This window comes from Perognathus longimembris, chromosome 3 (assembly GCF_023159225.1).
Source record: "Perognathus longimembris pacificus isolate PPM17 chromosome 3, ASM2315922v1, whole genome shotgun sequence".
Classification (NCBI taxonomy): Eukaryota; Metazoa; Chordata; class Mammalia; order Rodentia; family Heteromyidae; genus Perognathus; species Perognathus longimembris.
Genome location: NC_063163.1, coordinates 65103228 through 65128697, shown reverse-complemented (window position 1 = coordinate 65128697; position 25470 = coordinate 65103228). Strand labels below are relative to the sequence as shown.

The 25470-nt window shown below is 49.6% G+C and overlaps 2 protein-coding genes, 1 long non-coding RNA gene and 2 other non-coding genes across 8 annotated transcripts in view; 3 read left to right on the top strand and 2 right to left on the bottom strand.

Moving 5' to 3' along the window:
• Pwwp3a (PWWP domain containing 3A, DNA repair factor) overlaps window positions 1-8329 on the top strand; it is a 29126-nt gene extending 20797 nt beyond the window's left edge. For all 4 annotated transcript variants that reach the window (XM_048341760.1, XM_048341759.1, XM_048341758.1 and 1 more), the window contains 3 exons: window positions 278-714; window positions 2288-2376; window positions 6409-8329. In XM_048341760.1, the coding sequence (XP_048197717.1) occupies window positions 278-714; window positions 2288-2376; window positions 6409-6466 (584 nt within the window). In that variant the 3' untranslated portion in view covers window positions 6467-8329. The remainder of the gene's footprint in view (window positions 1-277; window positions 715-2287; window positions 2377-6408) is intronic.
• A 3879-nt stretch (window positions 8330-12208) lies between these two features.
• On the bottom strand, window positions 12209-20162 carry LOC125348505. Its single transcript, XR_007210381.1, has 3 exons — window positions 20045-20162; window positions 13512-13516; window positions 12209-12220 (listed from the first exon to the last, which is right to left on the bottom strand). It is a non-coding gene; the product is annotated as an uncharacterized LOC125348505 (long non-coding RNA).
• Trnaf-gaa lies at window positions 12440-12512 on the bottom strand. Its single transcript has one exon. It is a non-coding gene; the product is annotated as a tRNA-Phe (tRNA).
• On the top strand, window positions 12642-12715 carry Trnan-guu. Its single transcript has one exon. It is a non-coding gene; the product is annotated as a tRNA-Asn (tRNA).
• Window positions 12837-25465, top strand: Ndufs7 (NADH:ubiquinone oxidoreductase core subunit S7). The gene is made up of 8 exons (XM_048341768.1): window positions 12837-12993; window positions 16921-16957; window positions 18514-18582; window positions 18773-18890; window positions 21421-21600; window positions 21679-21725; window positions 23000-23088; window positions 25309-25465. The coding sequence occupies exons 1-8, from the start codon at window positions 12978-12980 to the stop codon at window positions 25404-25406; spliced, it is 654 nt and encodes a 217-aa protein (XP_048197725.1). The 5' UTR covers window positions 12837-12977; the 3' UTR covers window positions 25407-25465.
• The last annotated feature ends 5 nt before the right edge of the window (window positions 25466-25470 follow it).

Sequence of the window (25470 nt, the reverse complement as noted above, 5' to 3'; positions counted from 1 at the left end):
GAGATTGAGGAGGTGATTGTTTTGCAGCTCTGGAGCTGTTGTGTGTCTGTGTTTCTCTGCATGGGTTAAACATGAGTAAAGGACACTGTCAATGGAGAAAAATAAGGGATGCTGTCAACTGAGAGGTGCTTAGAAACTTAAAAATCCCACCTCAGGGGCATCTGGGGAACATGAGGCTCTCCTGCTCTGTCCCAGATTGAGACTCCAGATTTGGTACTCAGCCTGCCTCTTGCACAGGAATGCAATCCATTGGTGGTCATGGATGTTTGCATTGCAGGTTATCCTGTAAGGAAGTCCATCCAGCAGGATGTACTAGGGGCCAGTTTTCCTCAGCTGAGCAAGAGGGACCTCGAGGAGCAGGAGGTGGGCAGCCCTACGGGACGACGACAGCCCTGCAGGAAGGTGCTGCCTGACCGTTCCCGCGCAGCTCGAGACCGGGCCAACCAGAAGCTGGTGGAGTACATTGTGAAGGCCAAGGGCGCAGAGAGCCACCTGCGGGCCATCCTGAAGAGCAGGAAGCCATCAAGGTGGCTAAAGACATTCTTGACCTCTAGCCAGTATGTGACCTGCGTGGAGACTTACCTGGAGGATGAGGAGCAGCTGGACCGGGTGGTAAAGTACTTGCAGGGTGTCTACCAGGAGATGGACAGTGAGATGCTGACAAGGATCAATGGCGACAGGATCAGGTTCATCCTGGATGTGCTTCTGCCAGAGGTGAGCCGGCAAGGGCCTAGAGGTGGGGCTGTGAGCATGCCCAGAGCGCAGGTGGGGCTTGAACTGGAGCTGAGATTCAACTGAGTTAAGAGCGAAAACAAAGGCTTCTCTCAAAGCTGGTGGGCAACCACAGTCTGAAGAGGATGTCTGGAAAGACACTTTCTGCTTCCAAATTATTTGACCTTAGTCATCTCAGTGACTCAGGAGACAGAGATAAGAGGATTGCTGTGCAGGGCTGATCCAGGCAAAATTAGCATGAGACCCAGTCTGAAAAACAAAGCAAAACATCTGGGTTTGGCTGGAGTGGTAGAGTGCCTGCCCAACAGATAGGAAGTCCATCCAAAAGGTTTTTCCTTTGACCTAATATTTGTGAAAATTTTCAGAAAGATACAAAAATAAAATAACAGAGAGTGCTTCAAGTGCCCATCCCCCTGGGCTATATTTTTGAGGAAGAAATAAAACCTTAAGCTTTTTTTTTTGAACGCATAAATACTGCAGTATGGCCAGTGCCAGTATGGCTCATTCCAGGAATTCTATCTACCCAGGAGGCTGAGACCTGGAGGATTGCATTTTAAAGCCGTAGACAGGCAGAAAAATCTACATCTCCAATTAACCAGCCAAATGCTGAATTGGAGGCATGACTCAAGTTTTAGAGTGCCAGCCATGAGCAAAAAAGCTGAGTAAGGGCACAAGGCCTCGAGTTCAAACCCCAGTATCAAAAGGGAAAAAAAATAAATTCATCAAATACATACATATATAACTTTAATTATGTAGATCTAAAACTGAGTGATCTTCTCCCAGGGAGGGACCCTTGGAAGTATCTCGGGACATGATGGCTGTCATGACTACACCTGCTCCTGGCATGTACTAGGTGGAGGCCAAGGATGCCCCCAGAGAATGAGCTGGCCCAGTGGGGGAGAGCCTGTCCTGAATCACAGGGACTTGAGTTGGTTTGCCATAATTGCAGTATGGCTATTTTATGTGAACACTAACAATGGTATCAGGCGCCTGTTGTGTATTCAATTTACTCTTGTATCATTTAGGTTTGTTTTCACAGTAAGCTTACAGATTTCCAAAACTACTCCTGTATATTTGGGTCATTGCTTTTTACTGTCTGTCTTCAGTGAGGTGAACTCTAGTCTCTGGTCCAAAAGAGGGCTTCATTGATTTAATTCAGGACCTCACTGTGAGGAGAGATCATGGATTGTGTTCATGGCTTTGAGCCATAAGCCAGGCCGTTGCGGAAAGCAACAGGAGGCATCCGGGCCTCTTGTGGATTTCTCGTGTAGTGAGTCCTGTGCGGGTACTAGCCCATTAACGGCAGAGCACTTCTTTATGCTTCAGTTCTTCGTCAGACAAGGGTCTTGTGTTTTTGCCTGGAGCCCAACATGGACTATAATCCTCCTACCCATATCTATCTCACAGTGTGCCATCTTGCTAGTTGAGATGAGGTCTTGCTAATTTTTTTGCCTGAGCTGGCATGGAGTCACAATCCCACCAATCTCCACCTCCCCAGTAGCTGGGATGACAGGACTGAGCCACTTTTGTCTGGCCTCACCATGCCTTCTTACAGGCCATCATCTGTGCAATCGCTGCCGTGGACGCTGTGGACTACAAGACAGCTGAGGAGAAGTACATCAAAGGACCTTTGCTCGGCTACCGGTAGGCTGTTTTTAAGCCCTTTCACTGTGCATCTTAGGGGTTTTCATCTCCAGGGCCATCTCTACCTGGGTACTGGGCCTGTTGTGTAAATCTAACCCCTTTTATTTAGCTTCTGGCCAAGGAATCCTGCAGGGGCCCGTGAAGTCAGGAGTCCAAGATGGGTCAGGCAGTGAGCTTGAGTTTCAGAGACTGGTCCAGAGCTGACAGTGCCAGCCGCAAGCCCGGAGGAAACCACGCAGGAGATCTAGTCTGCGGCAGGCCCAGGCTGGCGTGGTCGCGTGCCTGGCAGAGGCCCTCCCTGTAATCTTCCTCTGACAGGATGGAGTGTGTGTTTTAGACTCTCTGCCCCACCTGTTTTGAGCCTACAGCTGTTTGAGAAAACAGAATAAGATTAAGAAGTAGTCTTTGGCTCCGGTCAGGAAAGAGAATGCTGTGATCAAGATGTTTTTCTCCACTGGCGTTTAGCCACCCTGGGATTTTTGGCCCCCAGACCCCCTAATCCGCCTCTGGGCATGCTGCCAGGCCTTGCTAGGAACCAGACGGGGCTGCAGGGCAGCATCTGACTCCACACTCAAGTCACAGGGCTGCGTCCAGCGCTCACCCAGGCCCCTGTGGCCTCTGGGGACGTCTTGGAGCGCCTGCAAGAGCCCAGGTCCTCCTTGCCATGGTGGCAGTGCAGCTGGCGCAGCAGGAATGAAGTGGCATGGGGTGGTGACATGGGGAGCGCTTCCTGCAGAACCATGCAAAGGAGGTTAAATTTGGCTTCATCTACAGGAGTTTTCCATTTTGCTTTTTTTATAAAAAAATAATTGTATGAAGGGTTTTCATATTTTTGTACCTGCATATAATGTACTGAAAAAAATTTTTTTTGATGCTGGGTTTGAACTCAGTGCCACATGTTTGTGTGACTTGCTTTCTGGGCTGGTCCTAGTGGTAGACAAGATGCCAGTCTGGCTTTTTGTTGTTATTATTATTATTGTTATTATTAAATGCCCTGATTAAGTGGTTGTATAAAAGGGTTTCAGTGAAGCACATTAATTCCAGCCTGCCTTTTTGCTAGTTATTTTGGAGATGGAGTCTGGTACTTTCCTGTTTAGATTGTCTTTAGATCTCTGCCTGCTGAGTAGCTAACATAGGCAAAGGCATTGACACCTAGCCTTATAATATACTTTGAACAAATAACGTTTTGTTGTTTTTATTGTTTGTTTTTGTCACTTGCTCTTAGTGGTCTAGCCTGTCACACACTGTTCACAAATAAGAGTGACAAACTTGAGGGTGTGACCCAAGAGGTAGAGTGCTTGTCTAGCATGCCCACGGTCCTGTGTTCCATTCACAACATAGGCTTGGGAGGGAAAGCTGGGGCTGGAACATCCTCCCCTGGGTGCCCTGTGTTTCCCTCCATGGTAGCAGCCACACCATGAAGTGTTATGAGTCCGAGGTAGCTTAGCTGACCAGGAAATCCTCTAATGAGCTGCACTGGGTGATGTGTAGGGGTGAAGTTCACTTGGCTTGGTGCCTAGGTGTAACTAAACAATGTGCTTGGTGACCTCCAACCACTTTAAGCCTTTGGCCTGATTGTGGTGCCGTGGTGAACCAAGAGTCTCATGCATGGTAGGTGAGCACTCACCACTGAGTTCTACCCAAGCCCTCCCACCCACCCCTCTTTTTTTTTGTCAGTGGTCATGTGGCTTGAATTCAGGGCCTGTGCCTTCGTCCCTGAGCTTTTGCGCTCAAAGCTAGTGCTCTACTACATGAAGCCACAGCTCCACTTCTGTTTTCTGGTGGTTAATCAGAGATAAGAGTCTCACAGAGTCTCCTGCCCCAGCTGGCTTTGAACTGTGATCCCCAGATCTCAGTCTTCTGAGTAGTTACTATTACAGGCATGAGCCACTGGTGTCCAGCCCAAGCCCTTTTTTGTTTGTTTCTCAGTACCAGTAATTGTATTCTTTGAATCTAAACTGTATCTTTTTAAATGTAATTTTATTATTATTAAGGTGATGTACAGAGGTGTTACCATTTCATAAGTCAGGTAATAAGTACATTTCCTTTTTGGACAATGTCACCCCTTCCTGCGCTTTCCCAGTTTCCCGCTCTCGTCCCTGTCCACAAGTTACACAGTTTATTTTCCACATCATGTATATGGAATAGCATGATTGCATTTGTTCACCCTTCCTCCTTCCCTTTCTGCCCCTCGTTCCCACTAAAAGTAAATTAAAAAAAAAAAAACCAATATACTACCACCAACAGCAAAAGCCCATGTTCCTTTATTGCTTTGAGACAGTTTTACTCTGTAGCCCGGACTGGCCTTGTCCTCTGTCTGGGTTACAGATGTGCACCGCCATTCCTATTCATGCCTTATTCTCCCTCTCTCTCTTGCTTGCTTGCTTGCTTGCTTTTCTCTCTCCCTCCCTTTTCCTTCCTCCCTCCCTCCCTCCTCCTCCCTCCCTCCCTTCTTTCTTTTTGTGCTGGTCCTAGGGGTTGAACCAAGGGTCAAGATGCAGTCCTCAAGCTTTTTCACTCAAAGCTAGTGCTGTTCACTGGAACCACAGCTCCACTTCTGGCTTTTTGATGGTTAACTAGAGATGAGAGTCTCATGGACTTTCTTGATTCTTGGTCCTCAGATCTCAGCCTCCTGAGTAGATTATAGACAGGTATGAGACATCAGCACCCAGCCTTTTTGTTTTGGTACCAGTACTGTAGCTTAAACTAAGGGTCTTATGCTCTGCTCTGCTTTTTCACTTATAGTGGAGAGCTCTAGCACTTGCCATGCCTCAAATTTCACCTTTTTGCTGGCTAGTTGACGACAAGGGTCTTGCCGTTTTGTCTTCCTAGGCTGCCTTTTTATCTCTAGCCTCAAATCTCAGCCTCTTGAATAACAGAATACAGGGGTAAGCAATCGGTGCCCAACTCTGTACTCCTTTAAAATATATTTCCCCCGTTGTTGTTGTTGTTGTTTATTTTTCTTATTTCTTTATTCCTTTTTTAATTTCCCTCGTTTTTAAAAAATTGGTATTGTAAAAGTGATGTGCAGAGGAGTTACAGTTATATAAGTCAGGTAATGTGTACATTTCTTTTTTTTTTTTTTGGTCCGTTGTGGGGCTTGAACTCTGTGCCTGGGCTCAAGGCTAGTGCTCTACCACTTGAGCCACAGTGCCACTTCTGGTTGTCTGGTATTCATTAGAGATAAAAGTCTCACAGAGTTTCCTGCCTGGACTGGCTTTGAACCATGCTCCTCAGATCTTAGCCTCCTCAGTAGCTAGGATTACAGCTGTGAGCCACCGGCACCTGGCTGTACATTTCTTTTTGAACAGTGTCACCTCTTCTCTTGTTTTCTCCCAGTTTTTCCTTCTGACCCCCGCCCTCCCATAAGTTGTATAGTTCATTTAAAAAAAAAAAACATTTTTAAAGCCTGGTACATGCGTGTAATTCTGACACCTAGGAGGTGGAGGCAGGTGGATTAGAAGATAGAAGCTGGCCTGGGCTACATAGTGTGGATCTTGTCTCCTTCCCCTGCCCCCCCAAAAAAATACATGTAGTTTTTAAGATTTTAGGATTGGACAATAATTCAATGATAGATCACTTTTCTAGTATGTGCAAGGCCCAGGATTCAATCCCCAGCATCACAAAGAAAGAAAGGGAAAGCGATGATGATAAAATGCATGTAGCCGAAGTAAGGCAGGGAAAGAAAGGAAGCCTAGGAGAGTGCATGAAGGGCTTTGCTTGGCTACCAGTAGGCTGTTTTCAAGCCCTTTCGTTGTCCATCTTTGGGGTTTTCATTTCCATATGTGTGAGGCTGCCCTGATTATACTAAAATAAACCTAGCCTAAAAATCTATTGTCTTTGTGATGAAATGTGCAGGTTGGTAGCATGTAATGCATTCCCATTGCGGTGCCACCGTCTCAGCATCATCCCCGAACTTTCTCATTTCCCAAGCTGACACTGCCCCCTTAGACACCAACTCCTTGGTTTCATTCTCCTTAAAAACTCAAGAAACCATTACTAAAATGATCCATCATCTTTTGTTTTCTGAAGGGAAAAAGAAATATTTGATAACCAGCTCCTAGAGGAGAGGAATCGGCGCCGCTGGTGATGGAGCTGCTGTTCCCCGGGGTGGCCTGCTGTGTCTCTCTCACCGGGCCTGTGTGCTGGTTCCACAGTTAGTAAGAAGCCCGGCCCACGGACGCTCTTCTTGCTCCTCTTGCTTTTCATGTTGTTCTCGAATGCTCTGAAAATCAGGAGGCCCCAGGGAGTGGGTTGTCTTGGGATCTGTCAGCCTTGAAGAGTCAATTTCATTAACACACCAAAAGCTAGCTATCTCTTCCTGATGGTTTTTAGAAGGTGCATTTCCTGAAAGTTGCTTTTTTTTTCTTCAGGTTTTTAAAAGAACATTTTATTACATAGCCCTCATTGTGACTGTATAGTTGGATATGAGGTGTAACATTTGTGTTTTATGATCCCCCATTGCACCCTGCATTCTCCAGGAACTTCTAAAAAGAGTGTGCAGTGAATATATGGCTCACTCTGTAAGCACTGATGTGTTTTTCTGATCTTGTTTTGTTTTGCTTCCTTTGTGTGTGTCCTGCCGATGAGTTCTGGCACCTGCTCTGCCCCTCCTGCATGTTGAGCAGGCAAAGCATCTTTGTGAGAGGCAGAACCAAAGAGCTGCAGCCTCATGTTGCAGCTTGTGAGTGTGGCATCCTTCTGTACCGAGGGATAAAGAGACACATTACCCAATGGTTTCTGCATCTATCCCCAGGAGGGGGATAGCAGCGGGTATCCAGACACCAGATGCCACATGCAGTCTCCCTGTCTTGATCATCTACCTGGACAGCATTGGTGGGGTCCCGGTATATACAGAGACAAGTCCTTTGTCCTGAAGGCTAGCACAGTGCATGGCCAGCTGAGTGCCCCTGACCTGGATGAAGGGTAAGCTCAACCCTGCCATCTTGGAGGTGCTGTGGCCAGGCCATTGTCCTCTAGCACAGTTGTGATAATTCTGTCAAAGTTGAAACTGAACACCAGTGAATTATTAATTCTGAGCTAATGCCTGAGGCTCTCTGTGGAAGTAAATGTTGGCCAAGGGAATTTTCAGATTGTGACATGAGATGAATTTGAAATCAAGATCAACTCCTTCCAGGCCAGAAGCCACACATGGGTGTGGTCACTTGGTCACTGGGTTTGCAGCGGCCTCTTCCCTGGTATACCCCCCCACCCAGGTGATGGCTCAAGGAGCAAGATTAGAAAGTAGTTCTTGCCGGGTGTCACCCCAGAAAGCCACATGGAGCAGGGAAAAGCCTTGGTGAAACTCAGAATCTCGTTGCCTTGAGCCTTTCTGGGGCCTGGCACAGGGAAGTGGCTTTGATGGCAGGTGGGCAGGCACAGAGAACCTTCCAGTGGCCATTTTGATTGCACTTGACTTTGCTCAGAAGGAAATGGAGCTGTAAGGCTGTGTCCAGCTCTGATGGTCCCGCCTCCTTCTGTCCACTATCTGTGGAGTTCACGTCCAGGGAAAGAACACACAATTTGTGTCTCTGGGCATCTGGCCCTGCACAAGTCACTCCCTGTACATGGAGAGCCAGCTTTGCCCCTCTGTGCCCTCCCCTCCTCTCGGGAGGGGCCTCACCGGTGTTGCTGGCTGAAGCACTGTCCCTCTGGCGTGGGAAAACTTGTCCAATAGCAGCCATGGCTGAATCTGGAGTTTCCCATCGGCGTTGCCTGAATCTGGAGTTTCCCATCGGCGTTGCCTGGTAACCAGCAATGGCCACATCAAATACAGGGGACATTGGGGTGGCTGAGAAACCTGTTGGGGATTCTGTGGAAATGCTGTCTGTGTGTGAGAGTATCTATTGTTGCAAAGTATTTTTATACATGTGCTTTTATCTGTGCCGACCTTTACTGTGTCCTGAGGGTTGGATTGTTCGGCTATTCAGATGAATTAAATGCCTTTTCAGAGCCACGGCTTTTCTTTTGGAACCCCTGAACTACATGGAGGGGGGCCTGGGGCCATTTCCCAGGAGAATCTGCGGGGCCTGAGCTGATACCCACCCATTCTGCTGTCCCTAACATAGGACTTTGATTTGTTCTGCTCTGCTCCAGAGGCACCTATGGAAGCCAGTCACTTTCCAGGAGAGGCCTGAGATGCCCCCCCCACAATTCCTCCCTCAGCCAACCCTGTTCCCTTATTTAATCAACTCTGAGGGTGTTTGTTTCAAAACTTGGCCTGAGGTAGCTGGAGTGGGCTGCTTTGAGGGTGTTCTCTATGTGGAGGATATTTATACCCTGGCTTATCTAAATCAGGGCCTGCCTGTTGACCTCACTGGCATGCCCAGTGAGGAAAGTTCTGGAAGCTGTCCTGGAGTCAGGTCAAGGCTCTCCTGTGGTGGCCCTGTGAACAAGGCTGCTTTAGAGCTATCAAGACTTAAGCCCAGCCTGCTCTGGTGGCTCACACCTGTAGTTCTAGCTATTCAGGAGGTTGAAATCTGAGCCAGCTGGGGCAGGAAAGGCCATGAGACTCATCTCCAATTAATCACCAGAAAATTGGAAGTGGAACTGTGGCTCAAAGTGGTAGAACACTAGCCTTTAGCAGAATAGCTCAGGGACAGTGCCAAGGCCCCAAGTTCAAGCCCCATGAATCACACAGACAGATGCACACAAAGATGACCCATGAAACACATGTGCCCCTGTACCCAGGTCTTCCCCTCAGCATGTGGGCACTGAAGTGGGTGTATGGGGCACTACATGGTCCGGAGAAGCTTCCCTGGCCTTTGCCTATTCCATGCCAAGTCCCCCAGATATGCCAGAAACTACTGGGGTCTTGCTAGCTCCTCCGTTCCCCTCCCTGCTCCATCTCTCTGACGATGACGATTAATTCTCAGATCAGAGACCAACATAGCGCCATCTACTGTCACTTTCTGGGCCTCTCGCCCCTGGTCATTGAGGCTCTCTTCCCAAAGTTAGATTTATTCATTTATTTTAGTTAGTTTTATTTATTGTAGCTCAAGATGGTGCAAAAGAATGGAAGTTCCCCCTAGCAAATGGGCTGACACACTTGGACAGAAGTGGACAATGCCCTTCCCATTCACCTTGATATCCAGCCATGTGCTGGATATATAGCTCACTGAAACATATTCCAAAAACTACAGAAAACTATATCTGTATAGCGGGAATCAGCTTTAGCCCTGCCTATGCATCTACAGTTCTGATTCTCCTGCCTCTTCCCTACCCACCCACTCAACCTGCCCACTGACTCATAGCTGGTTTCTGATATGTCTGCGCCCCCATTCCCTTCCTACTCCCCTTTCCCAGAACACCTGCTACTGCTCCCCACTCAAGCCGACCTCACCCAGGTTCCTAAGCACCTGGCTTTTTCCCTACCCCATCCATCTGACCTATCCAATCCCTTCATCCAGAAACTAGCCAGACACACCAGCCGCATCTCTAGCTTCCTCTATGCGTCATTCCAAAACATAGTGTTGGAAAATAAGGTCCCTGTCTCAGGTTCCACACATTGGGGTCCAAGAGCAGATAGGCTGGGTGTTTAGGGGTCTCTAGAGGCTACAGTCAGGTGCAATCTGGGGCTCAGTGGTACCTTGCCAAAGGATGAACATAGTGCCTAAGTACTTGCATGGCCCTATGCCTTTGTTCCTCCTTGAATTGCACTTCTCTATGGCTGGTGAACTTGCTGCTTTGCCCGCCCATACCTGCAAGCAACACTGGCCTGTTCCGTGCATCACCATGCCACCTTCTGGATGGGTGTTGGTGCCAGATAGAGGACTGTTTTCTGTCTCTCAATCTCAATAATTGCATTGCTAGAATCAGGTTCATTTCATTTTATTTTTTTTTTTCCCATCTCTGAGGTTTGATTTTTTTGGGGGGGAGGGTGGTGGTGGTATAGGTCCTAGGGTTTGAACTCAGGGCCTGGGTGCTATCCCTGAGCTTTTCTTTCTTTCTTTCTTTCTTTGCTCAAGGCTATCACTTGAGCTACAGCTCCACTTATCCACTTCTGGCTTTTTTGGTGGTTAACTGGAGATAAGAATATAATGGACTTTTTTTGCCTGGGCTGGCTTTGAACTGTGATCCTCAGATCTCAGTCTTCTGATTAGCTTAGGATTATAGGCATGAGCCACCAGCGTCCAGCTTCAAGTTTCTTACAGCTAGTGCTCTAGCATGCTCCATGACATTGGCTATTTGGGAGATGGAGTCTCTTAGACTTTTCTGCCAGGGCAAACTTTGAACTCTATCTCAGCCTTCTGAGTAGCTAAGAATTACAGATGTGATCACCAGTGCCCAGCAGGATACATATTTCTCACAAAAGTGAAGGTCCAGGCAGAGAAACATATTTCTTTTTTTTGCTTTTCAAGTGGCAGGAACAATGGCAGAACCTCTGGAATGGTATGTGCCCTACTGCTGAACTGTACCCCGGCTCCCCTTCATCTCTTCTTTTAAAATCACTAATGCCCAGAAGAGGACTCCTCCTGACTTTATAGTCTTCAACACCAGAAACAATGTGGTTTTGGGATCACGTTTCCAGCACATTAACTGTAGGGGACACAAGGGAAAATCCAGGAAACCCAAAGAAACTGCTTCATTAATTATAAAATGATTCATTAGGTATCTTACACAAAGTCTGTCTGAGCAGTCTCTGTATCTTTTCTGTAATACTCTAAATACTTACATTCTTTACTTTTTGACAGAACTGGAGTTAGAACTCAAGGCCTTTTGTTGTTGTCCTGGGGCCTGGGTGCTTTCTTTCAGGGCCTGTTGCTGAGCTCTTTCATTCAAATCTAGCGCTCTACTACTTTGAGCCACAGTGCCACTTTCACTTTTCTGGTGGTTAATTGGATATAAGAGTGTCACTGGGGGCTGGGAATATGGCCTAGTGGTAAGAGTGCTTCATGTATAATGAAGCCCTTGGTTCCATTCCCCAGCACCACATCTATAGAAAACGGCCAGAACTGGTGCTATGGCTCAAGTGGCAGAGGGCTAGCCTTGAGCAAAAGGAAGCTAGGGACAGTGCTCAGGCCCTGAGTTCAAGCTCCAGGACTGGCAAAAAAAAAAAAAAAAGTGTCACTGGGGCTCCCTGCCTGGGCTGGCTTCAACCAAGACCCTCTGATCTCAACCTCCTAAGTAGCTAGGATGACAGGTTAAGCCACTGGCACCCAACAAGGCTTTTTTGTTGAACACACTAGCTGTGCAGGCAGTCTGAGTTAAGTCACACCTCCAGTCCATACGTTATTGTTTAATACCACAGTTCAGAAATTCTTGAGAGCCACAGAAGAAAATATCTTGTGTACCTACCAGCATTTCCGAGTCCCCTTGGAGTTTTTCCAGCTCAGATCCCTGTCTCCCTCTTTTCTCCTGTAAGTTGGCATCTCAAGTAGAGGCCTGGACTGGGTGACATGTCTGCCCTCCCCCTGCCCCTGACTCTCAGGAAGCTGATGGATCCTAAGAGCCGGGGTCAGGGCCTGGCTTCTCCACAGTAGGACCCCAGCACCTCAGGGATTTAATAAATGCCTGGGTTAGTTCTTAATAGGCCATCTTCCTGGACCCTCAGTTTCCCCACTTGTAAAAGGGGTGGAGCACACATATCATGCAAGATGGAGGCAGCACACATGCAGAGTTACTTTAAACTCTCTTTTGGTAGTGTTAGATTTGATAATTAAAAATATATATATATCGGGCTGGGAATATGGCCTAGTGGCAAGAGTGCTTGCCTCCTACACATGAAGCTCTCGGTTTGATTCCCCAGCACCACATATATGGAAAACGGCCAGAAGGGGCGCTGTGGCTCAGGTGGCAGAGTGCTGGCCTTGAGCAGAAAGAAGCCAGGGACAGTGCTCAGGCCCTGAGTCCAAGGCCCAGGACTGGCAAAAAAAAAAAAAAATCGGGTTAAAGGAATAACGAAATAACCAGTATTTTAAAATATAGGTACACACCGAGTTGGGAGAGAAGAAAAGTTGGGGAGTCAGATTTAAGGGTTTGGGAGGGATTGGGGATGCGGAGTCTATACACTGAGTTGAGAATTTGCATATGAAGTCAGACTTGCCCCAGGGGCCAAAACCTCTGCCGAAACCCGGGATCGAACCAGGGACCTTTAGATCTTCAGTCTAACGCTCTCCCAACTGAGCTATTTCGGCGAACCAGTGGACTTGCCATTGTCCTAGACTCCGCCCCACACCACGCCGCTGCGCGCAGGCGCGGTTTGTTGTACATGCGCAAATTGAGCAACCCTGGTAAGGCTGCTTGGGTCGCCAGGTTGGTGTGTCGTCTCTGTGGCGCAATCGGTTAGCGCGTTCGGCTGTTAACCGAAAGGTTGGTGGTTCGAGCCCACCCAGGGACGCTCGTATTTTCCTTTTTATGCTTCCCAAAGAGGTAAGTTTGTTTTTGCTTCCCTGACCCTACGTACTTCTCGGTGCCGGGGGGACCAGAGACGCGCGGCGCGGAGAGGCGCCGCGGGCTCGACCACTACGAAAGAGAGGCGGAACGATAGGATCTGGGCCCCGGTTTCCGCACGTGTGCCGAGCCCTTTTGGACCAACGCTCGGGAGACACGGAGCGCTAGGGACGACGGACCGCAGAGGTTGTCTGAAGGCCGAGGCCAAGATGGCGTTGCTGGCCGGTGAGCGTGTGTGGGGCTATTGGGGGGCCGGGGGTCGGGGTCGTCCTTGCCGCTGGGGACCAGGGGACGTCCAGTGGGTAGCGTAGGGGCTGCAAAGTTATTGGGCCAGGTCGGGATCTGTAACAGGGAGGACTGTAGGGTCCCGGGGCCGTGCAGAGGTCGGGGTTCAGGACCCGGGCCCCGCCGGGCAGGCGCCGGGGACCGGGATTAGGGTCTGGTGGGACGTCAGGACCAGGGCGGCGGCTCCTTCACGCCAGCGCCTCGCGAGCTCCAGCATCGCCCGCGACGAACGGCCTCTAACTGTTACAGCGACTGTTTAAAGTCGGAGAAACTGAGGTCCAGGGCGCTACCCCACCCCACCCCAGACAGAAAAGGCCGGAGATGCTGCCCGTGAAGCGGCCGAGAGAGTGGGACCGAGCGTGCCCCCCACCTGACAGCAATCAGACTACATAGCAAGACCTTCTAGAAGGTCCAGAGAGCATCCGTCAGAGACCCAGGCTACTCAGAGCCCTTTCCACCAGCTCTTTTACCGACCCTTGCATCCATATCTGGTGTCTCAAACGTGCTCTACCTCAGGTGGAGCCTTCTGACCCCTTCTTAAAGTTAGTAGGGTCCTGAAATAAAGATGATACAATTGCCAAGAAAATCCGGTATACTGAAAGACAGTTATCCAACAGAGATTCCCTCCTGGCCTGTGACTTAGTCACCTATGTGCTAACATTAATGCGTGAGTTGCAGGACAGGTCTCACTACAGCGATGGGTTTTTGTTTGTTGTGCTTGTTTTTCTTTTTTGTGGGTGCTGGGCCTTGAACCCAGGGCCTGGATGCTGCCCCTTAGCAGGTGCTCTACCACTTTGAGATACACACGTTCAGCTTTTTTCGTGGTTAATTGGAGATTATAATCTCATGCCTAAATTGGCTTCAGCGATCCTCGGATTTCAGTCTGTGTACTTAGGGTTATACGTGTGAGCCCCAGGCACTGGACTATAGATGTGGTTTTGCAGTCATCAAGAGTGGAAGGCACTGATTTGTGGAGTTCTACCTTTCTAACATGGTTAGGACAACCCTGTGCTCTAGGAGGAAAGTAACAAGTCATGCTGATGTTGCTGTTTTGTTGTCTATGCTCAGAATTGAGTGAAAGGCCAATAAGATTATTGTGATAACAAAAAGGTTATGTGCTTATTTTTCTGTGCAAGTTTATACTTCTGGATTTTCATGAGTTGCAACCCTTTGTCAAAATAGCCCACCCACCATTATACATGTAATCTCAGCTACTCTGGAGATGGAGATCAGCAGGATCAAGGATCTAGGCCATGGGGGGCAGGGGGAGATGGTAAGACCCCATCAGAACCAATAAATTGGGTGCAGTGGTCATTCCTGTGATTTCAGCTGCGCAGGATGCCATAAGCAGCCCTAGGCAAAAGCTGGAGACCCTACCTGAAAAACAGCTCAAGCAGAAAAGGGCTTGGGCACTTCTGAAATGCGAGAGCTCTTTTTGAGTTCAAACCCCAGAACTACCAAAAGGAAAAAAGAGGAGGAGGAAAAAAACCAAAACACCTGATCCAAAGCCAGGTGTTTGGGGCTTACCTGTAATTTTTGATAATCAGGGCTGTGACAGGAGGATTCCTTAGTCTAGGAGTTCTGGGTCAATCTTAGCAACAGAGTAGGACCCATTGAAAGACCTATTTCAAAAAGAAAGAAAAATACTAAAACGAAAGCCAGGCACCGGTAGTCATACCTGTAACCCTAGCTACTCAGGAGGCTGAGATCTGAGGATTAAGGTTTGTAGCGAGCCTGGGTGGAAAAGAGACTCTTATCTCCAAAGAACCAGCAAAAGTCTGGAAATGGCTTGAGTGGTAGAGTGCCAACTTAGAGTGAAAAGAGCCAAAAGAGAGCACTAGGCCCCGAGTTCAAGCCTCAGTACTGGCAAAAAGTAAAAGTGATCAGAGGCCCTCAGCAACACATTTACTTTGCTGTGAGCTTATCCAACGCCCTCCATTTTTAGGAAGGGAAACCGAGGCCCAGGCCGAGGCAGCTTATGCAAGAGTCTGAGGTGATCTTTAGGCTCAGCCTTAGACCGCCAAGAAGTAGGTCATAGTCATGACCTTGGGGAACAGGCAATACTGGGTTAGGCTGAGGCAGAACCGAGGATGAGGTCAGGAAGAAGCTATGTAGATGGTAGCCACTGGCCCTGGAGGGGGCTTCACTCCAATCCCCCATCCCGGTCACAGCTGGATTAACGTGTCGCCTCAGATGGGCCAGCTCAAATGACAAATGCATCAGTCCAAGGTCAAGATATTACAGGGCTCAATTTGTAAACATTCGTCTCCCTGTGTTCTCAGTGTGTATGTCTTTAGATCTCCTCCACCACCTTCTCCACTTTGTTTATTTTTGTAGTGTTAGGGTTTCTTGTACTTGGCACCCTGTCACTTGAGTCAGGTCGGCAGCCCTTTTGCTTTTAGCTTGTTGTTTTAGATCTCAAGTGCTAAATTTGTCTGACCTCAAAATATCCTCTTGCCTCAGCCTTCCCAATATCTGGGACCACAGGTATGTGCTACTGCACTCGGCCCTTCTATGGTTGTTTATGTATTTTTTAATTTTGTGTTATGCTTTATTTTAGATTTTGAGAGTGACTAGCGTTTGAACTCACCACCTTATACTTTACACCTTGCAGCCCCTAGTCATTTGTTTTGGTTGTTTCTTGGATAGGGTCTCAGGATTTGGGGGGGGGAGGCAGGTAGAGGTCCTGGGCACTCTGCCTGGGCACTGTCCTTGAGCTCTTTTACTCGAGGCTAGTGCTCTACCACTGGCTTTAAACCATGATTCTGAGATCTCAGCCTTCTGTGTAGCTAGTGTTATAGGTGTGAGCCACCGGTGTCTAGTAGGTCTAGAGTTTTTGCCTCCACAAGCCTCACAGGTCTCAGACTACAAATCCTTATGTTTCCAATGTAGCTAGAATTACAAAATGAGGTCTGGCTAACTTTTTGCCCGAGTTGGCCTGGAACCACATCCTCCTGCTCCCCACCTCTCGTTATCACCTCTGTTGAGACCCTATTTCCAAGCAGTCCAGTCCAGAGTGATGGGGCAGAGGTTTATACATGTACGATGGACACACTCGGACTTAAGTGCCCCAATCCTGGCCACTCTTGCTCTCCCTTGTCCCTCAGGTTCTCTCGTACCTCCAGCCCACCCCTCCTGCTCCTCTCTCAAGGCTTCAGGCTGCTTTCCTCTGGGAAAGTTCTCCACAGAGACCTTCTTTTGGACTGCATCTTTCTGGCTTTACTTTGCTTGCCAGCTCTTGTCAGGGACTCGTGGCTGTGTAGATTGATGGGTTGGACACCTTCACTGTGTCGTGCCAGAGAACAGAGCTGTGCTAAGCAGGGTCTGAAACCCTTAAACTCCTGACTGGGGAGCACGTGTGCACGCACACACACGCACTTGTTTAGAGCTGCCTGTGCCTCATGCATAGCCAAGGCCACAGTGATACTGAGTACCCAGAAGGGTCCTGGAGTCGCAAAGGAAGCAGATAAGCACATCAGTACTTGTGACGGAGAATGGGCACCAGGATCCAGAGGGCTGGCCGGCTGGTGTGGGCCTGATGCCCTGGGCATATGAGTTGAAATCTGCCCCCAGGGGAAGGCACAGTCACTTGTATTAGAGTCAGTGGGAACCATAAGTGCGAAGGCCCTGGAGGTGGAATCCAAGGGTCCTACAGGAAGAAGCAGGAGGAGAGAGGAGTCATAGGAGCGTGGCGTTGGTGTAGTCTGGATTTAACTAGATAAGGTACAGAGTGAGAGGGAAGGCCTGTCTGGAGAGGGCTAGACCCAGGACTCGGGGGCTGGGGGGGGTGGGGGGTGGGGATGATCCTGCCAAGGTCTGAGCTTCCCACCTGCAGTTTACTATTCCCACCTCTGGCTCTCTCCACAGCTCCTGGCTTGCTCTGCATCCGGGTCTTGGGCCTTCGGTGAGTACCTGACAACCTTTGGAAGCCCTGTGGAGTCCAGAGCTGGGAGGGGCCTCAACCATGATCCACGAAGTCATCCAGCAAGTTGAGGCAACACAGGGCTTCCTGGGGACAGGCCATAGGCCAGCAAAGTCAGGCAGAGCCTGGAGTCAACCTGTGTCTGCCTGGCTTGGCACCCTCACTCCCTCGCTGCCCATCTTAGCAAGGTGTTCTGCAAGCCCTACCCAGCCTGGGCCACAATGTGTCAGCCTCTCTGTGACTTAGGGTTGTGAGGGCCACCTTCCTAGGAAAACTGACAAATGTCCCTTCAACCAGGGCCTAGTGTTGCCTTCTGTACATGGTCTCAAAGCCACTATTGCTCAGACCTTAGTGGCCCATTGACAAGCTGGTAGGTCCTAGACAAAACTATCAAAACCTACTCCAGTCAGGTGCCAGTGGCTCACACCAGTATCCCAGCTACTCAGGAGGCTGAGAACTGAAGATCAAGATTCTAAGCCAAGGGCTGGGGGTATAGCCTAGTGGCAAGAGTGCCTGCCTCAGATACACGAGGCCCTAGGTTCGATTCCCCAGCACCACATATACAGAAAACGGCCAGAAGCGGCGCTGTGGCTCAAGTGGCAGAGTGCTAGCCTTGAGCGGGAAGAAGCCAGGGACAGTGCTCAGGCCCTGAGTCCAAGGCCCAGGACTGGCCAAAAAAAAAAAAAAAAAAAAGATTCTAAGCCAGCCCAAACTGACTAGAAAGTCATTCTCCAGTTAACCACCAAAAAGGCAGAAGTGGAGCTGTGGCTTAAGTAATAGAGTGGTAGCCTTGAACAACAACAAGAAACCTCAGCAGGGCTGGGGATATGGCCTAGTGGCAAGAGTGCTTGCCTTGTATACATGAGGCCCTGGGTTCAATTCCCCAGCACCACATATACAGAAAACAGCCAGAAGTGGCGCTGTGGCTCAAGTGGCAGATTGCTAGCCTTGAGCATAAAAGAAGCCAGGGACAGTGCTTAGGCCTTGAGTCCAAGCCCCAGGACTGGCCAAAAAAAAAAAAAAGAAAAGAAACCTCAGCAGCTGTAATCCTAATGCCTATAATCCTAACTACTCAGGAAGTTGAGATCTGAGGATCGCAGGAAAGTCTGTGAGACTCTGATCTTCAATTAACCACCAGAAAACCAGAAGTGGTCCTGTGTCTCAAAGTGGTAGAGCACTAACCTTGAGGGGAAAAGCTCAGGGACAGTGCCCAGGGCCTGGTTTCAAGCCTAACAACTGTCCAAAGAAAAAAGAAAAAGACACCTCAGGGAAGGGCACACACCCTGAGTTCAAGCCTCTGGACCAGCATTAAAACAACAACAACAAACCCAACACCTATTCTTTTTGTGGGGCATGTGATAGCAACTGGGCTCTGGGGAGCCCAGCTAGTGGCCTGAGATTGAGAATTGGAGCCCAGGCAGGGCAGGGTGGGGGGATTGCAGCATGGTGGGAAGGTCAGCTGGGGAGGGATCTTAGCCAGAGAGTTCCAGGAAAGCCATAGACAGCCACTGACCTTCTTTCTGTCCATCTCCTGGCAGTTCCTGCGTGGGTGCAGCAGTGCAGGCACAGGGCGTCCATCAGAGTGTGGCCACTGGGGGCCCAAGCAGGTAGGCTGGCCTTTGGGGGAGAGCCACACCCCCTGCCCTGTCCCTGCCTCCCTCGTTGCCTATGCCTACTTCTCTCCTCTGTGGAAAGCTACTGTGGATTCCCTCTCCCCCAGGAGGGGGTGGGCCAGCACTCACCCTCCAGGGTGCCTGGCTGGCTCATACCCACTGTGTCCTGTGTCCCCACATTCAGTACCCAGCCTGCTGTGTCCAAGGCCGGAGCTGTGGTCCCCAAATACAGCGACATTCCTAGGAACCGGGGCGAGTATGTGGTGGCCAAGCTGGACGACCTCATCAACTGGGCCCGCCGGGTGAGCCCTGTGTGCCTCCTGACCCTCTGTGCCCTGTAGGCCCCCACTGTACATGGGCCTCCAGCCTCCCCCACCCCCACAGCCTAGAGAGCAGGTGTGATTCTCCTGGAGGTTCCTCCATGCTGAGGGGTCAAAACCTGTACCCACGGGCTGGGGAGGTGGCTTAGGGGTAGAGTGCTTGCCTAGCATGCATGAGGCCTGGGGTTCCATTCCTCAGTACCACATAATCAAAAAATTAATAAAATAAAATAGAACCTGTACCCCCATGTTGGAGATCCCCCAGTCTCCCTCTCCATCCCCAAGTCCCACCCTTGCTATGTCAGTCACTACTACCAAGCTCCTGCCCCACCTCTGACTCCCCTAGCCCCAGTGAGATGACCCCATCCCTTCTCTAGTTCTCTTTCTCATCTCTGTGTGTTTCTCTATTGTAAAATCTTTATTTATAGACTGTACTGGACCTCATGCTTGCTAGTCAGGTCCTGTATACCCCTTGAAGCCATTGTTTTTGTTTTTTGTGCCAATCCCGGGCTTGAACTCAGGGTCTGGGTACTGTCCCTTAGCTTTTTCAAGCAAGACTCGACCGCTTGAGCTACACCTCCACTTCCAGCTTTTTGTTGGTTAATTGGAGAAAAGTTTCATGGGCTTTCCTGCCCAGGCTGGCTTCAAGCCAGGATCTTCAGATCTCGGCCTCTTGAGTGGCTAGGATTATAGGTGTAAGCCACTGATGCCTGGCTTAAAAGCAATTTTTTTTAAGTCAAAAGAGTCATACATGCTGAAGTCATTCTCAGTAACTATGACAGCCCTCTTTTTTTGTGGTGCCACACAGCAATGTCTGTGCCATGCACCCCTCCAAGTCCACAGTGAGATCTCCATACCATGCACTCCTCCAGCCTGCTCAGATCCAGCTGTCCAGCTTCACAGCACTGGGCTGCGCCTGGTGGTGACAGCCCAAGTCTAACCATTGTCCATTGTCAGGCACGTTCGTAGGCTCTGCTTTTGCTTCCCTGTCTTGTGCCCAGTGTACCCATGGTCACCCTGCTCTGCCCAGGAGATGCCCACTGTAGGAGCATGGTCAGGATCTGGCTGCCCGTGGCTCGAGGATCAGTAGAGACCCTTTCCTGCGCTGTACCCCAGCCCTATCACATGCTGGGCACCCAAAGTGAGCAGGAACTGGGGGGGAATCAAGGCATCTGGATGAGGGAAATAGAGCAGCTGGGGGATCCAGGAGACTCCTGTTGAATTGGCTCTTGTGCTGGCCCAGGAGTGTCAGGAACAAGTCCTGTGGATGCTGATAGGAACGGTTCTGCAAGGTACTACTGCCTCTGCAAGGCAGACCCTCTCCCCCCTGGGGGCCTGGGCAACACCCAGAGTCCCAAACCACCTTTGAGTGTGGCTGGTGCCCACAGAGCACATGGGTCTGCAGTGGCAGCTGGCCTGCTATTTTTTGCCATTAGCAAGTTTACACCCTCACCCCCATGCCAATCTGGTTTTTTTTTGGCCAGTCCTGGGACTTGAACTTAGGGCCTGAGCACTGTCCCTGGCTTCTTTTTGCTCAAGGCTAGCACTCTGCCACTTGAGCCACAGTGCCACTTCTGGCCGTTTTCTGTATATGTGGTGCTGGGGAACCAAACCCAGGGCCTCATGTATACAAGGCAAGCACTCTTGCCACTAGGCCATATCCCCAATCCCCAATCTGGTTTTGAACTCAAGGTTGTCCCTGAGCTTTTTTTGCTCAAGGCTAGCCCTCAGCTAGCCACAGCTTTTTTTGGTAATTAATTGGAGGTAAGAGTCTCACAGACTTTCCCAGTCAGGTTGGCTTTGAACCACAATCCTCAGATCTTAGCATCCTCAGTAGCTGGAATTACAGGTGTGAGCCATTGGCACCTGGCTGCAAGTTCACTTCCAAGCTACCTCAGGAGCTCATGTGTTTGGCCACTGCCCTTAGAAAAGAGCTGGATGGCTTTCCTTTTTTTTTTTTTTTTTCATGACAGTCCTAAGGCTTGAACTCAGGGTTTAAGGGCTGTCCTTGAGCTTCTCTTTTGCTCAAGGCTAGCGGTGCACTACTTAAGTCACTCTACTTCTGGATTTTTGGTAGCTTATTAGAAATAGTCTCACAAGCCAGGTTGCTTGTATCTCACACCTGTAATCCTTGCTACTCAGGAGGCTGAGATCTAAGGATCACAGTTCAAAACCAGCCCAGGAAGGAAGTCCATGAGACTTTTTGGGGGGCGGCGGGGTCTGGACCTGAGCACTATCCCTGAGCCTCTTTGTGCTCAAGGCTAGCACTCTACCATTTGTGCCACAATTCCATTTCTGGCTTTGTCTTAATAGCTAATTGGAAGTAAGAGTCTCATGGACTTTTCTGCCCAGGCTGGCTTGGAACTGTGATCCTCAGATTTCAGTAGCTAGGAATACAAGGCTGAGCCACCAGCACCCAGCAGGATGACTCTTTTTAAGTGAGGTTGTGAACCTAGCTTTTTCTACATGAAACCCACACGGGCGACATGTGACCTGAGTGCCTGCCCAACAGAGCTCACTGTGGCCCATGACCTTTGGCTTGGCCTGCTGTGCCGTAGAGATGATGCACATGGCAGCACCCCGCTATGACATGGACCGCTTCGGTGTGGTCTTCCGTGCCAGCCCACGCCAAGCCGATGTAATGATCGTGGCTGGCACACTCACCAACAAGATGGCCCCAGCACTCCGCAAGGTAAGCTTTGTCCTTGCCTAACCAGCCAGCCCAGGTAACTGAGTGGCTTGCAAACTGCAGACTTTATGTCTCCTCTAGGTCTATGATCAGATGCCGGAGCCACGCTACGTCGTGTCTATGGGGAGGTGAGTGCCAGACTGGCTCCTTCCATTCCCTACCCTCTTCCCTGCTCACACATCTGGATGTAATTGACAATTGGTGGACCAACAGTAACAAAGCTGGGTGCCTGTGTTCAGTGTGCCCATCAGATGGGGCCTCACCACAGAATGATTTGTAATGGCCTCCCTTGGCCTAGGCAGCAGGCCTCAGCCACCTTATTCTCCCTCCCTCTGTCTTACAAGTTTAGGGGCTACATTAACCCCAGAAGATAAGCTTGCACTCCCCCCCCCCTCTCTTTTGGTACCAATCTGGGGCCCAGGCACTGAGCTTTCTTTGCTTAAGGCTAACGCTCTACTACTTAAACCATAGCTCCACTTCCAGCTTTTTGGTAGTTAACTGAAGATGAGTCTCACAGAATTTTCTGCCTGGGCTGGCTTTGAACCATGATCCTCAGATCTGTCTTCTGAACAAGATTAGAGGCATGAGCCATCAGTGTCTCATTTTTTGTTTTTAACTTGCATACTTTATACTTAAACTCCCTGTATTACTAAAAATGTGTAGTTCCCCCCCCCCTTTTTTTTTAGGTAGAATTCACATAGTATAAAGTTCACCCTTGCTTTTTGCTTTTTTTTTTTTTTTGAGGGGGAGAGGAGTTGGTATGTATGTCAATATCTAGACTTGAATTCAAGACTTTGTTCTCTTGCTCTCTTTCTGCTTACAGCTGGTGTTCTACCACTTGAGTCACACTTTAGTCCAGCATTTTTGCTGGCTACTTGGAAACAGAGTCTCGAGACTTTTCTTTTTTCTTTGTGCCAGTCCTGGGGCTTGAACTTAGAGCCTGAACGCTGTCCCAGACTTCTTTTTGCTCAAAGCTAGCACTCTACCACTTGAGCCACAGCACCACTTCCAGCTTTTTCGGCTTATGAGGTGTTGAGGAATCAAACCCAGGGTTTCATGCATGGTAGGCAAGCACTCTACGCTAAGCCACATTCCCTGCCCATCTTGGGACTTTTCTCCTGGAGCTGGCTCAGTTGCCCTGTGGCCTAGGGCTTTGTCCTTGGCAATCTCTGCTGATTGAAAGGCTTTGTGTTTAGATATCTTTGGATCCCACATGTCCTGACCTCTTCCACATTTCTCAGCCTCTTGTTTGATTACCCCCCACCCACCCTATGGCTGCTTATCTACAATGTTGATTTGTCTGGCTCTGGTCTTTTCTGACTCCCCAAACCCATATTGGCATTAGAAGTAGACAGCAGGGGCTGCAGTGGCTGAGCTACCCTCACTGTGACTTTCCCTGCAGCTGTGCCAATGGAGGCGGATACTATCATTACTCCTACTCTGTCGTGAGGGGCTGTGACCGCATCGTGCCTGTGGACATCTACGTACCAGGTGAGGCTGGGCCCTTGTGACCCTACTTAGGCCACCAGAAGCAGAGACTACCTCCCTTAGACCTGGCCTCTGCCCCAGTCTCAGGGTTGAAGGGACCGGCCTTCACAGGTAGCATGGGATAGGCAGCATTTGCTAGCCATAAGCTGCATACAGCTCTGCCCAATAAAAAAAAATACCACATCTGGGCACGGTGGTTCACACCTGTTGTAATCATAGCTACTCAGACTGAGATCTGAGGATCACAGTTTTAAACCAGCCCAGGCAGAAAGTTGGTGAGACTCTTACCTCCAGTTGACACAATGTAGCTGTGACTCAAGTGGTAGAGTGCCAGCCTTATTTAAAAAGCTAAGCAAGAACACAAAGCCCAGAGTTCAAGCCCTAGAAGTAGTAGCGCGCGCACACACACACACACGAAAACATACCACAAAATGCAATTGTAGAAACCAACAGGACAGAACGCTGGGCTAGGAACACTGTCTCTGGTCCTTGTTCCTCAGAAGAGCTTCAAGACTCCAGATTCCCACATGGCCAGTGTTAGCTTTAAGTGTTATGAAAAGCAGCGAGTGATAAACTCTCTAATTCTCTCACACACAGCCTTTGGACTCTGTCAATACAGTGTTATCTGGAACTCACATTTCACTGGCCATCCTTTGTTTGCCTTGGTAGACCCCCCTCATGGGGTCCCAGCAAGCCTGGCACCTGGAGGGAGCCTCAGAAATCTGAGCTTATGCCCAGTTCTTGGTTTCTGGCACTCACCCTTAGTGCCATGGTCAAGTTCGCAGCCACTCAGGAAAATGAAAGTCATGTCCTGACCCTCGCAAACAATGGCAGAACATCTTTGCCATTGAATGATGATGGCTCATTGGAAACTCCTTGGAGTTCCATGCTAAGAGCTGTTCTCTGGCACAGGGGCCCAAGGTGGCCCTACCTGGTCCTCAGCCTCCCCAGCAATGCAGACTGGGATGCTGGCTTGGGAACTGGCTTCCTTCCACCCCATCCAGTCACAGCCTTGACCTGCTACAACTCCAGGGCTCTCAGTGGCCCCCTCCTGTCTTCTCCTGTCTGGCCACTTCTTGCTCCTGGCCAGGCCCTTCACACTAAGGCTGCTGGATAGCAGGGAAGAGGTTGACTGGGAAGGGAAGATGGCACTCAGGGCCAGAAGTGGATATTTCCAAAGGCTCAGCATGCATAGGCCTACCATCCTTCCCTCAGTCCCAGGCATCTGCCTGTGACCCCAAACCCACCCGTTCCCCTTCCCTTCCCAGCCCAAGGACTCCTTGGCAGTCCAACAGGATGTACCTTGTAGACTTTTTTTTTGGGGGGGGGGGCAGTCCTGGGGGTTGAACTCAGGGCCTGGGCCCTCCCTGTCCCTGAACAACTTTTGCTCAAGGCTTAGCACTTGAGCCACAACACCACTTCTGGCCTTTTCTGTGTATGTGGTACTGAGGAATCAAACCCAGGATTTCATGTATACAAGGCAAGCACTCTACCACTAAGCCAACATTCCCAACCCCATTGTTTGAGGAATATTCTTTCTTGTGCCAGTACTAGGGTTTGCAATCAGGGCCTGGTAATTGTCTCTTAGCCTTTTCACTCAAGGCTTAAGCTCGACCAATTGAGGCATACTTCCACTTCTAGCTTTTTTTTTTTTCAGGAGGGGTGGGGAGAGTATTGGTATTTAATTGAAGATAAGAGTCTTGGGGCTGGGGATATGGCCTAGTGGCCAGAAGTGGCGCTGTGGCTCAAGTGGCAGAGTGCTAGCCTTGAGCAAAAAGAAGCCAGGAACAGTGCTCAGGCCCTGAGTCCAAGCCCAGGACTGGCCAAAAAAAAAGAAGGGCTGGGGATATGGCCTAGTGGCGAGAGAGCTTGCCTCGTATACATGAGGCCCTGGGTTCGATTCCCCAGCACCACATATACAGAAAATGGCCAGAAGTGGCACTGTGGTTCAAGTGGCAGAGTGTTAGCCTTGAGCAAAAAGAAGCCAGAGACAGTGCTCAGGCTCTGAGTCCAAGCCCCAGGACTGGCAAAAAAAAAAAAAAAAAGATATGAGTTTCATAGACTTTCCTGCCCAGGTTGCCTTTGAACCATGATTCTCATCTCTCAGCCTCTTGTGTAGCTAAGATTAAAGGCATGAGCCACTGGTGTCTGGCTTGTAAGGGATAGTGAAGAAAAGGGGTAGCCCAGGGTGCAGGAGGTATACTGAGATTTTGGTCCCCACAGGTTGCCCCCCAACCGCAGAGGCCCTGCTCTATGGCATCCTGCAGCTGCAGAGGAAGATCAAACGGGAGAAGAAACTCAGAATGTGGTACCGGAGGTAGTGCTGGCCTTTGGTCCATGCTCCTGCCCTGAGATTGTGAATAAATCAACAGATAACCTGCATGA